Source organism: Procambarus clarkii, chromosome 14 (assembly GCF_040958095.1).
Source record: "Procambarus clarkii isolate CNS0578487 chromosome 14, FALCON_Pclarkii_2.0, whole genome shotgun sequence".
NCBI lineage: Eukaryota > Metazoa > Arthropoda > Malacostraca > Decapoda > Cambaridae > Procambarus > Procambarus clarkii.
The window spans coordinates 10,503,558-10,520,675 of record NC_091163.1 but is presented as its reverse complement, the minus strand read 5'-3'; the positions used below and the strand labels follow the sequence as shown (position 1 = coordinate 10,520,675).

Sequence of the window (17,118 nt, the reverse complement as noted above, 5' to 3'; positions counted from 1 at the left end):
TTCACTCTTAACAAATTCATTTTTGCAGGATCAATTTTGCTATGTTGACACTATGTTTGCTTCCTAGATTGTACTAGGATGGGGTTCTGGAAGGTCTGGTCAAGCCTGGTCCTGGGCCAGGTTTGACTTCAGAGAGCCTGGTCCTGGGCCAGGTTTGACTTCAGAGAGCCTGGTCCACCAGGCTTTTGCTTGGAGTGGCCCGCAGGCCCACATACCCACCACAGCCCTGTTGGTCTGACACTTCCTAAAGAAACCTATCTAGTTTTCTCTAGAAGATGACCATGTTTGTTCCAACAATATTTCTTAATACTCGCTGGGAGGATGTTGAACAACCGCAGACCTCTGATGTTTATACAGTGTACTCCGATTGTGCCTATGGCACCTCTGCTCTTCACTGGTTCTATTCTGACTTTTCTTCCATATCATTCACTCGAGTATGTTGTTATTTTACTGTGTAGATTTGGTACCTGGCCCTCCAGTATTTTCCATGTGTATATTATTTGATACCTCTCTCATCTCCTTTCTATTGAGTGCTTTGGAGAGCTTTGAAACGATCCCAATAATTTAGGTGCTTTATCGTGACTATGTACGCTGTATATGTTCTCTGTATTCCCTCTACCTGGTTGATACCTGGTTGATGGGGTTCTGGGAGTTCTTCTACTCCCCAAGCCTAGCCCGACGCCAGGCTTGACTTCAGAGAGCCTGGTCCACCAGGCTTTTGCTTGGAGCTGCCCGCAGGCCCACATATCCACCACAGCCCGGTTGGTCCAGCACTCCTTGGAGGAAACAATCTAGTTTCCTCTTGAAGATGTCCATGGTTGTTCCGGCAATATTTCTTATGCTCGCTGGGAGGGTGTTGAACAACCGTGGACCTCTGATGTTTATACAGTGTTCTCTGATTGTGCCTATGGCACCCCTGCTCTTCACTGGTTCTATTCTGCATTTTCTTCCATATCGTTCACTCCAGTATGTTGTTATTTTACTGTGTAGATTTGGGGCCTGGCCCTCCAGTTTTTCAATCTGTATATTATATGATATCTCTCTCGTCTCCGTCCTAGAGAGTACATTTGGAAAGCTTTGAGACGATCCCAATAATTTAGGTGCTTTATATAGTGTCTATGCGTGCTGTATATGTTCTCTGTATTCCCTCTATTTCAGCAATCTCTCCTGCTCTGAAGGAGAAAGTGAGTACTGAGCAGTACTTAAGATGAAACAGCATAAGTGATTTGAATAGTACAACCATTGTGATGGGATCCCTGGATTTGAAAGTTCTCGTAATCCATCCTATCATTTTCCTGGCTGATGCAATATTTGCTTGGTTATGCTCCCTAAACGTTAGGTCGTCAGACATTATTCCCAAATCCTTCACATGCTATTTTCCTACTATGGGCACATTTGATTGCATTTTGTATTATGTATTAAGGTCCTCATTTTTACGATACTTGAGTACCTGGAATTTATCACTGTTAAACATGATGTTATTTTCTGTTGTCCAGTCGAAAACTTTATTAATATCTGCTTGAAGTTTTTCAATGTCTTCAGCCGAGGTAATTTTCATACTGATTTTTGTGTCATCTGCAAAGGATGATACGAAGCTCTGACTTGTATTTTTGTCTATATCTGATGTGAGAATAAGAAAAAGCAGCGGTGCAAGGACTATACCCTGAGGTACAGAGCTTTTAACTGTACTTTAACTCAATTTTATTTGGTTGACTGTTACTCTTTGTGTTCTGTTCAACAAAGAATTTAATATCCACCATCCTACTTAACCTGTTATTCCCATTGACTTCATTTGGTGTGATATCATTCAATGGTCTCATTTATCAAATACCTTTACGAAGTCCGTTTGCACTACATCTACATTTGTTCTTTCTCTAATGCCTCAGTGATTTTGTTGTAGTTGTCAAGTAGCTATGAGAGGCATGATCTTCCTGTTCTAAATCCATGTTGGTCTGGATTGTAAAAGTCATTGGTCTCCATGAAACTGGTGATCTGACTCCTGATCACTCTCTCAAATACATTTATTATGTGGGAAATTAGTGCAAATGGTCCATAATTCTCCAGTCTGGCTTCGTCCTTTTTAATTTCCACTACTCTATTGTTCTTTCATCTTATTTCATGAACCTTTTGTTCATATTCATGAATATTGTATTGCTATTTACAAATTAAACAGTAAATGGCATGAGAGTCTCAGTCTCTTTTCTTTGCCTTTTTTGTCTAATTTTGTCTAATTCTAATGCTGCATTCAATTTTGCACTTTGTCATCCTTGTAAAACTATTTTTACTACCTTTTAACACTGGTTTCACAGTGGAAATGTGAAACCTTTCACATTTGTGGGCCTATTTGGCGCTCACCCAACTTACCAAGTGCTAGAAGCCCTGAGAATATGATACCTTTTCATCCCACCAGAGAAGTCAACCCACCTGTTATATGAGCCTACCATAATAGTGATCCACCAGTGAAGTCAACCCACCTGTTATATGAGCCTACCATAATAGTGATCCACCAGTGAAGGCAACCCACCTGTTATATGAGCCTACCATAACAGGGATTCTAACCAAAGAAGAAAAACCCCTCATATGCATGCATGCATGCCTGTCAGGTCAGGTGAGGTCACTGTGCTAGGAGAAAGGGAAGTGAACCAGGCGGCCTTGGAAGGGTTCAAAATTACGAGAGGTGGTCAAGAGACACCTACTGGATCAGGATGTTAGAAAGGCTGTTGGTCCAGATGAGATCTTGCCATGGGTACTGAAAGAGTGTGCAGAGGCACTTTGCCTGCCACTCTCCATAGTGTATAGTAGGTGACAGGAGACCTACCAGAAATATGGAAGATGGCTAGTGTGGTCCCAATATACAAAAAGGGCGACAGACAAGAGGCACTGAACTACAGGCCAGTGTCCTTGACTTGTATACCATGCAAGGTGATGGAGAAGATCGTGAGAAAAACCTAGTAACACATCTGGAGAGAAGGGACTTCATGACAAATCGCCAACATGGGTTCAAGGAGGGTAAATCTTGCCTGATTGGCTTAATAGAATTCTACGACCAGGTGACAAAGATTAAGCAAGAAAGAGAAGGCTGGGCAGACTGCATTTTCTTGGATTGTTGGAAAGCCTTTGACACAGTACCTCATAAGAGGCTGGTACATAAGCTGGAGAGACAGGCAGGTGTAGCTGGTAAGGTGCTCCAGTGGATAAGGGAGTACCTAAGCAATAGGAAGCAGAGAGTTACGGTGAGGGGCGAGACCTCAGATTGGCGTGAAGTCACCAGTGGAGTCCCACAGGGCTCTGTACTCGGTCCTATCTTGTTTCTGATATATGTAAATGATCTCCCGGAGGGTACAGATTCATTTCTCTCAATGTGTGCTGACGATGCCAAAATTATGAGAAGGATTAAGACAGAGAAGGACTGCTTGAGGCTTCAAGAAGACCTATACAAGCTGATGGAATGGTCGAACAAATGGTTGTTAGAGTTTAACCCAAGCAAATGTAATGTAATGAAGATAGGTGTAGGGAGCAGGAGGCCAAATACAAGGTATCATCTGGGAGATGAAATTCTTCAAGAGTCAGAGAGAGAAAAAGACTTTGGGGTTGATATCACGTCAGACATGTCCCCTGCAGTCCATAGGTATAACATCAGCGGCATATGCCAGGCTGGCCAACATAAGAATGGCATTCAGAAACTTGTGTAAGGAATCATTCAGAACTTTGTATAACACACATTTCAGGCCAATCCTGGAGTATGCAGCCCCAGCATGGAGTCCATACCTAGTCAAGGATAAGACTAAACTGGAAAAGGTTCAAAGGTTTGCCACCAGACTAGTACCCGAGCTGAGAGGTATGAGCTACGAGGAGGGACTACGGGAATTAAACCTCACTTTGCTGGAAGACAGAAGAGTTAGGGGGGACATGATCACCACATTAAAGATTCTCAAGGGAATTGATAGGGTAGATAAAGACAGGCTATTTAACATAAGGGGCACACACACTAGGGGACACAGGTGGAAACTAAGTGCCCAAATGAGCCACAGAGATATTAGAAAGAACTTTTTTAGTGTCAGAGTAGTTGACAAATGGAATGCATTAGGAAGTGATGTGATGGAGGCTGACTCCATACATGGTTTCAAGTGTAGATATGATAGAGCCCAATAGGCTCAGGAACCTGTACATCAGCTGACTGACAGTCGAGAGGCGGGACCAAAGAGCCAGAGCTCAACCCCCGCAAGCACAAATAGGTGAGTACACACATACATCTATACACCAGTCTACAGACATGTCACACACAACCTTAAATTTCATACTTTTCCACCAGATAATTTGAAAACAAAGACAAAATTTGCACCGGCAGAGCAATCATCATGTTGAGTGATGGATGGTTGGACAAGATGACCTCTGGGCAACCATCCCTCTCCCTAATAAGTGCTGCCCAAACTGTGCTTGTGTATTTCAAGAGTTTTGTTACAAAAGTGCATATAGAATACTTAAGAATATGATTTTCGAGAATTCCGACATCAGATGATTCATTCTGATATCATTAGAATGTTTACTATTGAAATATAGATGACCCATCATTGAAACACTAAATATTAAGAAACAGTTTTTAATGGTAAGGTCATTAAACCTGTCTCCAAAACAATTGCTTAGATGCTTTTAATTTAGTTATGAGGTTCACTTAGTTAATTTGGCAATACAGTATTAATATCAATGGTGAGCTCTCATGTGCATGGTGTGTGTATGTGTGTGTGTGTGGAAATATCCCCCCCCCCCACATAAAACTGGCAATGATAAACCCATCAAGAAACACCTTTAACTTACCTGTGAAGATGGTACAACAATCTCAACAGTTAACCGCACATCCTCAACTCCAACACCATAACCTTCTTCACGTATCTTCTCAAAGATCAAGAACTGTGCCTGAAAGCAGATTTGGAACAGCAATTAATAACAAACAACAACCTAATATGACTAACAAGATTTATGCCATGAACTGATTTTCAGATTGAAAAGAAAGAAACAGGAGCACCGTACGTCACAAGAAACAAAATTATTCAACTCCTCTAGCCTCTTTTAGCTACTCTTGTTATCCAGTTTCCCGAAGCCATTTACCAACATGTGTCTGCACACTTTGATCTTTATTCAAAGGCTTTTTTGGCAATCTAGGAATGAAACAATCTACCTATCCTTCACACCACCTTCACCCACTGACCTCAACACCACTTACACCTCACTAACCTCATGCCACCTTCACCCCACTGACCTCAACACCACTTACACCTCACTAACCTCATGCCACCTTCACCCCACTGACCTCAACACCACTTACACCTCACTAACCTCATGCCACCTTCACCCCACTGACCTCACCATTCCCTCATTGATAATCAAGTGTTCTCTGCAACACTACATAAGATAACACACTATCAGGTCAACAATCAACTAATAAAGGTTAATTATTCTTGATGTTTCACTCTATCATTGTCAACACACTGCTCCATGGAACCTAGAATCTACATAATGTATAATATACTACACAATTACACATACTTTCCACTGAGCTTCTGGAGTTCCTACAATGGTAACTTTTCTTTCAGTTTGTTCTGCGGGTCGTCCTTCTTCTTCTAAAGGTGCTATCTTCACAGATGCTCCGCTAAACCGAATTATGTTGCGTATGTGTGATCCCTTTGTGCCAATGATGGCACCAACTGCCGAGTTGGGGATGTAAAGGAACGCAACTTCCTGAAAGTGAACATCAACTAAGAGTTTCTAAGAGAAAAGTTAAAAACAAAATTTATTTAAATTACCAAGGAATAAATAGAAACATTTCATAATCTGTAGAAGCGTGTTCTTTACTTACTACCATAAAACCAGCGTTGAATGTAATGAAACGCCATTTCCTGGATGAGTCCCGGAGGCTCCCCAGAGTTATCCAGGCTGATATGGATATTCCTAACTTTGGTCAATGTTGATGAAGATGTTGATGTTGTCCGAGCAAGTGGACAGAACTCCCTAAATGAAAATGAGCAAACGAGCATGACGTCACACGAGCTGCGTCGCATGTCTGCACAGCTCCCCCATCCCCGGGAGGGGGAAGGGGGAGCCCCAGACTCCTGCACCGGCGATCCACACCCCAGTTTTAAGGCTGGATATCCAAATAAACGAAAACCACCGACCGGAGGTAGGGAGGAAGGGTTTCCGGGAGCCTCTGGGACTCACCCAGAAAATGGCGTTTCCTCCCTGGAAACCCTGGACTCGCCTAGCGTTTAATTACATTCAACGCCGGTTTTCTGGGGGTAGCCCCTACGGCTCTCTGGAGCTACTTCACCAAAGAAGAAAACAGAGGGACGTATCTGGGAGGCACTCGGTGCTCACATCCCAACACGAAGTCGAGACAGGCTGCAACCGCCGACCCAATGCGACTCGGGCTCCAACTAGGCTCAGGAACATTCATGAGATAGGTGCAGCCAGGACCCTGTTCGACCGCCAAAAACCCCATGCCTGAAAGTCAACCCAAGATATGGTGCTAAAGTCGGCAGCAAGAGCAGCAAACTTACGAACGTCATGGGCACGGGGATAGACAGCAGGCTGGCTAGACCGAAAGACCCTGCGGGCGACCGGAGAGGCCCGAACCCGAGAACAGGGAAGAAGGGAAACCGGATCAACCCAAAGCGCGTCCCCGGCCACAGAGGCCGTGGCATACAAATAACGGCCGAGAGCCGCAACCGGACACAAGATGCACCCCCGTCTAACCAACCAAGCAACAACAACCCCAGGGATCCCTTCAGAAAATAGCCGTCCCAACCCACCAGAAAGGAAAAGACAGAGGCAATTGAACAAACCGATCACAAGAACCCAAAGAAGTAGAAACCACCAACAAACAAACCTGAACCGAAGGGGCCACATTAAACCAAGGAAGAAAGAGGAAAGAGCACCCTGTCCAAGAGCAGGATGGAACAGGTGGGGCATGAGCAGGTGAACAATGCCTGAGACAGCCCACGAACGGTGCAAAGGAACAACAAAACTGGAGCAATCCGAAGTGGCTCCGCCAGTGCCACACGAAACAAGGCGACAGTATGCGGCAAAATGATGGTCCTAAACCTCCACGAGAGAAGGACAAAACCACATCAACAAAAAATGCAGTACACCTACGAAGAGTAAAAGAAAAGGAAGAACTACCGGAAAACCCCACACCGCCGCCAAGATGAAGCACGCAGGTGGGACACCATCAAGAAGCTACCTGATCACCTAACAGATGGTGAGAGACGCGAGTCAAAATCACCAGACTTGAAGACCCGAGGAGAAGACCGAACCAGCCCCATCACGGAGCGGACTGATCATTGAAAAGAGGTGGAGCCATGGGAAAACCCCTGTGTGCGGACACCAAGCAAGCAGCGCCTGAACCAAGGCTGTCAAGGAACCAAAAGTAATGTCCACCAGGGAACCAGGAACCCAAACCTGGCGAGCCGGGAAAGAACCAACCCGGGCAAGTAGACACGCCCCGTCCGGGAGGCACACCCCCTAGGGACCCCCGAAGGAACAATAAGTCCGACAGTGAAAGATGAGAAAAAGCTGCTTGCAGAAACTGCTGAACCGCAGACTCCGCAAACAGCAAGGACAAAATGACAACGAAAACCTAAGAACCAGGGCCTAGGCCGAGGCCAACAAGTAAGCGAGCACCATGCGCCAAAACGCGAAGCGAAAAAGTGACACCACAACACGCAGGAGCAGCACCACCAGCCCCAGCAGGGCAGAACGACACATGAAGAAGGAATAAGGAGAACTACGGAGAACATGCACTGCACTAAAACAAAAATGTACTGTCCAGAAAGGAACACAAAGAAAAGGCCGAAGCCAGGGCCAAAATCCTAGCTCCCCCTGTCCCAAACGAAAAGGAACTGTAGGGGCAGGAGCAGGTGATCGGGTAAACTACATCCACCAGCAGATACTGCAACACAGAAACTGGTAGTGAGAGACAAGGAGAAGATGAAGAACTCAGACCCATAATGGAACACTGGGCCTGTTCAACAACAGAGAACTGAACATGAACACAGCCCAATCTAGCATGAGAATAGCCAATATGCACCTACCAAGATACACAACAATGTGTAGTATAGAGGTAGTAATACACTAAAATGCAATGAAAAGACCTTAAATATGGTCCCAGCACTGAAAGCTAGGGAAAAGAGCATAAGCAATATGAAGAACTAAGAAGACCCAGGAAGCAATTGGCAACAGAATGAACATGAACAACCATATACACAGACTTGTAGCAAGGGGTAAATAATACACTCGCCCCCAAACTCATGTGTTAATGAGAGAAGTCAACCTCACATTAGCACCAAAGTACATTCCCTAATCACAGGTAACATCCCTTCCAACCTATTGGAGGATGGCGAGAAGGTGTACACATGTATATGTAACATGTATATAAGCGTGCAGCCAGGCACTGAACAACAGTCAAGGAATGAGTATCCAGAGTCCAGAAAAGATTCAGTCGCTGAAAGACGAAACCTAAAGTTACCAAAATCCAGAGCTGCGCCCCACAGTGTAACGAAGAACAACATATACATACAGGTTAAGGCCACATTAAGATGCACGCAAAAAGGCCAAGCAACACAGTACAAACCATACCAACACTAATTCCAAAAAGAGAAAACCAGTGCCTGGCTGACAGTGCCACCAGATCGTATAATCTCACCTGTAGAGCATAGACACTATCATGTCACAACACAGCTTAGCTGTGTAACATTCCGGGAGCCTCGGGAGCCTCGCCAGTGGAACATGTCCAGAGATGCCTGTGCAGGAGGAGAAGAGTAGGTGTAGTGTAGAGGTGGAGGTGGTTCCACCCTGAGCCACCCCACACCCGTATGCAGAGAAAAGAACTAGGCGAGTTCCTCAGATATATAAAATCCAGAACTCCCCCAGTATCGAGGGTGTTATGACTGGAGAGAGAAGATGAGTGAGAGAGGCATACCACCCGTGATAAAGGTCGCAGAACACCAACATGAGGACACTGACCATAAACAAAATGATCACCCACGGCGCATGCGCTGGACACATGAGGTCCGGGCTGCACCACTCGACTTTCGGGGAGGGTGTCAACAAGGGTTATGTAACGATCATTAGTAAAGTCGAGACAAAGTACGGAAAGAGGTGATTATCAAATAATCAGAAAAAGAATCAAAAGATGATAATTAATACGGAAGAGGACCAATTAGTCCTAGAAAGGACTGGAGGTAAGCCTCACCGGAAGGCGACTGACGTTCCAATAATGTTGAAGGATTGAAGATCTACCTGAACCTGCGAGATCCTAGATCATCAAGCACCAAATCACGGAGGCTCATATGGACCCAATGGCATCGGTGACCAATGGTCATGCAGATCCCATAACAACAGAACATTATTGATGCATGATGTAGAACACAGATCCTAGAGAAGCAGGGTGGGAAGGTGGATAAAAGTACCCACAGAAGGACGGAGCCGTCGGACCCGAAGGGACACGGAACTGAAACCGGGGAGGGGCCAACGCCCAAACTAACTCATACGCAGAGGAGGAAAAAGAAAACCCCACTCCTTGTAACCGAAAGCCCTGCCCAGAGGGTTGGAAAACTGAGGCGGGGTCCAACAGGGCCCTAGGCCCCCATGTCAGCCCCTACCCAACCCCGGGAACCTCCACAACAGGCCCTGGGGGCGAGTCGTTCTCCAAAGCCCTGGCCTCACAAGAAAAAGCCAGGATGGTCAAAATAGCAGGAAGAGAGTGGGCCCACTGGCCAGACCCCAGTGATACTGCAGGAGGAATGGACTCGAATGCCTCCGTCACCACCCCGGAAGGGGGTAACCCCCGAAACTGCCCGAGTCTCAGAAACCTCGAAACCCTGCCCTAACCCCAAAGCCCTCAGATGCTATAGAGCCGGTAGCAGGGGGGGGGGGGCAGAATGAACCACAGCAGGGAAAGAACAAGAGGATGTGGACTGAATCAAGGCCAAAGCGACCAACACCCCGAAGTCCAGGTCCCTATAAACAAAATGGGGCAGTCTCGGGGCATTCAGGGAAGCAACCAACCTAGCATGTTGCAGCAACCTATACCTAGTCTGCAACGCCTGAGTCGCCCGCACCCGAGACTCTTGGTAATCAGACTCTTGAAGGACTCTTGGTGATCAATCAGAGTCCTCATTGTTGTTATTCCTATCATGTGCTCTTGGTGATCAGTCCTCAATGTTGTAATTCCTAGCATGTGTTCTTGGTGATTAGAGTCCTCTGACAATTTCATCACCTGAAAGCTCCAATTTAGTTGTAGTAGCAGGGTTACACCACCACTTCTTTTTGCCCTATCTTTCCTTATTACTTGATACTCTTGTGGGAAGATTGCATTTCCTATGACACTAGTCAGTTTTGTTTGTTATTGCAATAATCTGTGGTCGCTCTACTGTCCCCGTTTCCTGTAACTCTGCCCATTTATTTGTGATTCCATCTGCATTTGTGTACATGGCTTTAATACTACTAATTTCTACTGGGCTGCTTTGGTTTCTCCCAAGGTGTATTGGTTCTAATTGTTCTGTGGCCAATTCTGATAGGGCAGTGTAACAGCTGTGACTGCTACACTACAATTCTATTGTACAATAATAGCATCGTTCTAGAAACATAATTTTATAAACAAAGACGAGGGCTTAGAAAGTACCTCGCACACCTCGGAGCCTTGTGAACCCTGTTGGCCAGGTATAGGTGTTGGATAGAGCGGTGGGTATGACGTTGGCGAGGATCCATACATGCCCATGCCAGCAGCACTGCCACTACCACCACGCGGAAGACCAAACCCAACCGTTGACATCATAGCCATTGGATGTAAACCTGGGAACATGGCACTCTGTGGAGCGAAGGCCTGCAAGTCGCTCTCGTAGCTTGTCCTTAAGCGGGCACTTATCATATTCTCTGCCATAGCTATATCTTCAATGTTACCCTGCAATAAAGTTAGGGAACTTTAATATCAATAAAAAAATCTTGAATAAAATAAAACTTGAATTAATCATCAATAAAACTTGAATTAAAAAGCCAACACACTGTATGTGAATAGAGTAATAAAATATTTACTCACAAACATTTAAATTTAATATAAATACTACTAGTCTTTGTGAATTGATAAATATATAATGACAGGAAGATTCAAAATTCTTAAATAAAATACAAATTGTGTGTGTGTGTTTGTGTACATGTGTATACTGTACTGTATTTACCAGAAATACCAGAATTTACCCAAGGTAAATACCAGAATTTTAATGTGTTAGTGGCCTCAATGAAGGCAGGAAGCTGGCGACTTGTCAAAGATCCCTCCCATTTATCCCGATGTTTCCAGCTGGATTTTAAAGTTCAGCAGAGTTTTGGCATTTACAGCTTTGGCAGTAGGCAGCTCCATGAATTTAAAAGCTTGTGGGTGAAAAAGTATTTCCTTTTTACAGCCCCCACATTGTAGTTTGTCAAGCTTGAAACAATTGTTCCTTGTATGTGTTAAATCTGACCTTTTGAAGAAATTGTCTGGATCAACATCCTCCAAACTGTTTAGTATTTTAAAAGTCGATGAAATCTGCCCTGTCATCCCTAGTTTGCAGTGTTGTTAGTCCTGTGGCCCTCAACCATTCCTGGTATGAGAGTCGACTTAGTTCTAGAAGTTCTGTTTGCTGTCCGATGTTGAACTTTGTCCAAAGCAACAATTTTTCTGAAGACGATTTCTTCATACTTGGATACAATAATCCCAAGTGAGGGGCGCACCAGAGGTTTACACAGTTGAATCACTACCTTTTTTTCCCCCCTTAATTTAAAGTCAAAGGTACGCTTGATTATACCAATGGTTTGGTTAACGTTTTATTTTTTACTGCTGCTCCCACCTGTTGTGCAACTTTCAGTGAATGGTGGCTCCTGACTCCAAGGGCCTTCATCAATCTGCAGCAAGATAATATTAATTTAATAGTTGTGATGTGGGTTGTTGTGCCCCACATGCATGGTCTTGCCTTTTTTAATACTGTATTAAAAAACATTTGTCAGTCTTCTGACCATTTATGGAGTTCATGTAGATCTTTTTATGAGGCTTCAAGATAATTTTCACTTTCCACTTTACCATAAATCTTTGTGTCATCTGTAAATTTAATGAAGTGGTTTGTAATATTCTCATCTGTCATTGATGTACATGACAAAAAGGATTGGCCCCAAAAGGAACCCCTGTGGTACCCCACTCTCATGTCTCCAGTCAGAATTCTTCCCATTTAGCAGGATTTTCTTTGTTTTAATCATTGTTTTATCCATTCTAGAATTCTACCATTTATTCCAATTGCCTGTAATTTACTTGCCAGTCTCATGTGGTACCTTATCAAAAGCTTTAACAAAATCCATGTATACATCATCTACCAAAAGTCCTTTATCCAAGTACTGTAGCTGGTTACCGCTTCCAAAAACATGAGCAGGTTTGTAAGGCAGGATCTATTTTTAACAAACCCATATTGCATTGATTTTACAAGATAGTTCACCAAGAGATGGTGAATGATTCCATCCCTTAGGATTCTCTCCATGCAGTAGCAGATGTGTGATGTTAAGCTGATCAGATTGTAGTTTTCTGCTGAGCTCTTTCTGCCTTTTTTGAAAATAGGGGAAGACTATTTTTTCCCATATTTCCAATCTTTGGAACTATCCTTTGGTCTAGAAATTTTCTGAAAAGGAGTTTCAGTAGAAGGCATAGCTCATCTGTTTCATAGTTCAAGAACCATCCCTAGAGCTCTATCAGATTTTTCAAAGCATTTGGGGCCAGATTCACGAAGCAGTTATGCAAGTACTTACGAACGTGTACATCTTTCATCAATCTTTGACGGCTTTGGTTATATTTATTAAACAGTTTACAAGCATGAAAACTTCCCAATCAACTGTTGTTATTGTTATAAACAGCCTCCTGGTACTTCGGAGCTCATTAACTGTTTAATAATTGTAAACAAAGCCACCAAAGATTGAGAAAAAATGTACAGGTTCGTAACTGCTTCGTGAATCTGGCCCCCAGGTCTTCTTGAAGGGCATGACAATCGTCTTGTTTCTTATCCTCCCTAGTAAGTTAGCATCATCAAACAACATGTTCATATAATTCTGTATTCCTTCTTGTAGATCATTTATGTGGACCTTTTAGTCAATCTAGTTTTATGTTTATGTAGTTTATGTAGGTGGAAGAAATGAACCCTGTGGTACTCCACTAGTAACATTTCTCCAGTCTGATTCATTGCCTCTGATTACTGCTATCATTTTTCGGTCAGAATTTTTTTTTATTCATGTTAGAAGCCTCCTTGTCACCCCTCCAGCATGTTCCAGTTTTTAGAACAACCTCTTATGTGGGGACTCTGCCAAAAGCCTTTTTTTCAAGGTCCAGATAAATGCAGTCAACCGAACCATCTCTTCTCTGTGATCAAAATCTGTGACAATCATAGAAATAAAATAGATTTGTTACACAGGATCTTCCTGGTTGAAAATCATACTGTCCATCTGTTATTATATCATATATCTCTCCAGTTGTTCTGCCCATTTGGTTTTAATTTTGTTTTCTCTTATATTTTGACTAATACACTTGTCAACTATACAGGTCTATAATTAATAGGGTCTTCCCTGCTGTCACTTTTACAGATTGGAACTATGTTAGCCTTTTTCCATATATCTGCCAAGACTCTTGAACACAGAGATGACTGAAAATCAATTGAAGTGAAATGCTGAGCTCAGATATGCATTCTTTCAGAAGCAAGGTAAAACTTCATCTGGCCAACTGCTTTATTCCTACCTAACTCCTTGAGAATCTTTTCCCCTTTGTCTCGAGACACTTCTATGTGCCTTATGTTCTTCTCTGGAATTTCTGTTGGCTGGTTCTCTGAAATTTTAATTTTGCACAAATACACTTTGAAACTGTTCATTTAGTGTTTCACACAGTTCCTTCTCATTCTTTTGTAAATGTTTCTCATTTTCAACCTCTAAATTTTATCCTTTACCTGCAATTTGCTTTTAGTGGATTTATAAATTAGGCCTGATTCTGTTTAACATTTTGTCTGCAATTCCTTTCTCCAAATTTCTTTCTGCCTCTCTTACTACCGTGTAGCCATTTCTTGTTTATTTGTACTGCCGTATGTTTGACGGCTCGGCCTCTTCCTATAGCGATTCCATATTTGTGTCTTCTGGTGTCTGGCCCTCTCACAACCTCTGTTGGACCAATCCTGTCTTCTAGTTCTACATCTCTGCATGCATGGTATGTATGCATGTCTCCTGCCAAGTCAGGCTCACTGCTGCCCTATACACAATGTTGACAAATGGCCAACATTTCAACTAGTGTAAAGATAATAACACACCTATTAGGATCTGCCATTTACATTTGGAACAATATAGAATCTGCCCTCCAATACTTCACTCTCCTTTATTTACTACTCTGACAATGAAAACCTCATTTAAGATGTCTTTGTGGGTCCTGGGAATACTTAAATTTCCATCTGGTGTCACTTTCTTCATGTATCTCCATAGTAAATAGCCTGTCTGTGTCTGGCATATCTGTTTCCCGGAGAATGTTGTACGTGGTGATTACATCTGTGTTTCGTATGTCTTCCTGTGATGTGAGCTTGGGTGCATGTGATAGCTTGTCCGAGTCAACATTATTTGATTCCGAATGCATAAGCTCATCCCCAATTTGACTAAAATGGCAAATAATGACAATGAGGCATTGTGTCCAGAACAATAGTTAAATGCTTTTATAGCAGCATCCCTCTTGTGCATATTCAGTGATAATATCTATCCACAATTTGACTTTCACCAGCATATTTATTTGGGCACAAAAATTAGTGTAGCATATCTTCACATACATAATAGTGTAATTACCTAGGTGTAATCACCTAAGTGTAGTTACAGGATGAGAGCTACTCTCGTGGTGTCCCGTCTTCCCGGTACTCTTTGTCGTATAATGCTTTGAAGCTGGATATGGTTTTGACCTCCACCATCTTCTCACTAAGCTAAGTGTATGTATCATGTTATGTTCCTCAGTTTGCAATATATAGTTTCTTATTGTTTTACACCTTCCAGCGCTGTTAAAGGCTGCAGGCTTCAGCAGGATATCTTACAATTATGTCATTCTTTTTCAAAGAACCCAATTTTGAAATTAAAGAATCGTCATAATGCAGAATATAAGACAAGCACTTATCTTCACCTTTATAGTTATGATTCTTTCTAAGTTGAAGCTGTTGATGTCATTGATACTGGATACAGTAATCTTGGTACTGGTATCATCCATGATCTTCTTGATAGTAGTTCCTCCTTTCCCAATGATACGGCCAATAAGGTTGTTATGAGCAAGAATCTTCAGGGGAATCTCTCTAGGAAGAAAAATAAATTATTTAGCTTCAAATACATAAACAAGAACTGCTTAGTGATTAACTACAGATATTTACCAACTAGTACATATTAATTTCTTGAAACTGGTTGCACTACCTGACTATATTTAAAACTTTTTTGTACAGAAAATACTCAAATTAGGATATGGTAATACTAATTAGGTTTATGGTAATAGTGTTTTGTAAGGGATAAAAATTTGAGAAAAAACAAAATTAATATCAATACAATACAATTGAATTTATTATGATTATTGCAGCCATATGCAAAAATATGTTTAATTCAATGATTTAAAGTAAACATTGTCTACTATACTTGGTATCTATTTAACTTAGAACATTGTTATTTCTTCAGATTATTATTAGTGATGTGGAACCCCCCATTATCCAGATTCTCGGATTATTCGACAACTTCATTTTCAGCTTGTTCATCCACATTTAGCTTAACCTACATTATCTGTCAAATCCCGAGAGTCATGCTTGAAAATGGTTATAATAAGACCATTTATTCTAAACTGGTTCGCAGCATTCACAACCCATTTGTAAACCCCGTGCTGAATACAATGAAACGTCTTTTTCTGGATTGAGCCCTGGTTGCTCTCTGGAGCTATACACTGAGATTGCTCTTATCTACTACGTCACATCAGTCATGGGAGTTCTGTTTGGCCTACTGGGGATCAGAGCCAGAATCTGGCACTCCTCATACAAGTGCAGAAAGCAGGTGACACTTTGCCATCCCACAAGAAAAGCATCCTGAAAGTCAGCGAAACATTACAGACAACTGCAAGGTTCACAGGAATTGAAGCCTCAAAAATCACGAAACAACTCTCCAAGTAATTCAAATGAAACAATCACATCACTCAAAACAAGATCGAACCCTTAATGCCAACAAACTGCCACCCAGTGCTGTATTGAAACACCATTCAACACCCTAGCGCTGAATGTATTGAAACACCATTCAACACCCTAGCGCTGAATGTATTGAATGTACTGAATGTATAAAAAAGGCCGGATCTATGATGGAAGCAATGCCTGAATTTCGCAGGTACTAAAAAATATCTGTACGAGCCTCGGAAGATGAAATTCGGGACGAAGAAAACCTCTGGATAGACAAATCTGAAGTGCCATAATATACTCAGAAATGAGCCTTGGAGATGTGCTGCTAAGTAATCAAATTCATACATAAAAGAGGGTTTTAGAAAAAACAACATCCTGTAGCAAACCTTACCCCACACCCTCCTAGCAGCAGATGGCCACAACGTCCAAGGAAGGGGATCCTTGGGTGCCCTTCGGCCATCAGGCTCTCCCCTACCACCTGAAGTTTGTCATGAAGGCCCCCCCCCCAAGTATGAGCTGCAGTCATTGCTCAACACCCGAGATTGAAAATAATCCCCCTGAGGAGAAGAAATGAAGTAGGGAAGCAGATGGGAAGTCAAAAATACGTTCCCTGGTGGGACAAGGCTCTTCAATTATCTCTACTCTAAAAAGAAGGAACATCCTCTCCAAAAAGGCTGAGCTACAACAGGAGCTAAACCCTGAGTTAAACACAACAAAACCCTCAGATGCTTCAGAGGCAGAAGCAGGGTGTACCACACCCTCAGAGGAAGGAAGAAGTCATGGACGGAACCAGGGTGGAATTCACCAACACCTCCAATTCCAGGTTCCAAAACACCATACGGGCCAACTCCAGGGCATTCAATCAAACACAAAGCTTCAAATGCTGAACATGGGCTGCAAA

At 42.8% G+C, this 17,118-nt stretch overlaps 1 protein-coding gene across 8 annotated transcripts in view; it reads right to left on the bottom strand.

The window, feature by feature from the left end:
• Positions 1-17,118, bottom strand: part of Imp (IGF-II mRNA-binding protein) — a 426,087-nt gene that overhangs the window by 8,629 nt on the left and 400,340 nt on the right. For all 8 annotated transcript variants that reach the window (XM_069324365.1, XM_069324366.1, XM_069324370.1 and 5 more), the window contains 4 exons: positions 15,200-15,365; positions 10,676-10,954; positions 5,545-5,736; positions 4,816-4,914 (listed from right to left, as the gene is read on the bottom strand). In XM_069324365.1, the coding sequence (XP_069180466.1) occupies positions 4,816-4,914; positions 5,545-5,736; positions 10,676-10,954; positions 15,200-15,365 (736 nt within the window). The remainder of the gene's footprint in view (positions 1-4,815; positions 4,915-5,544; positions 5,737-10,675; positions 10,955-15,199; positions 15,366-17,118) is intronic.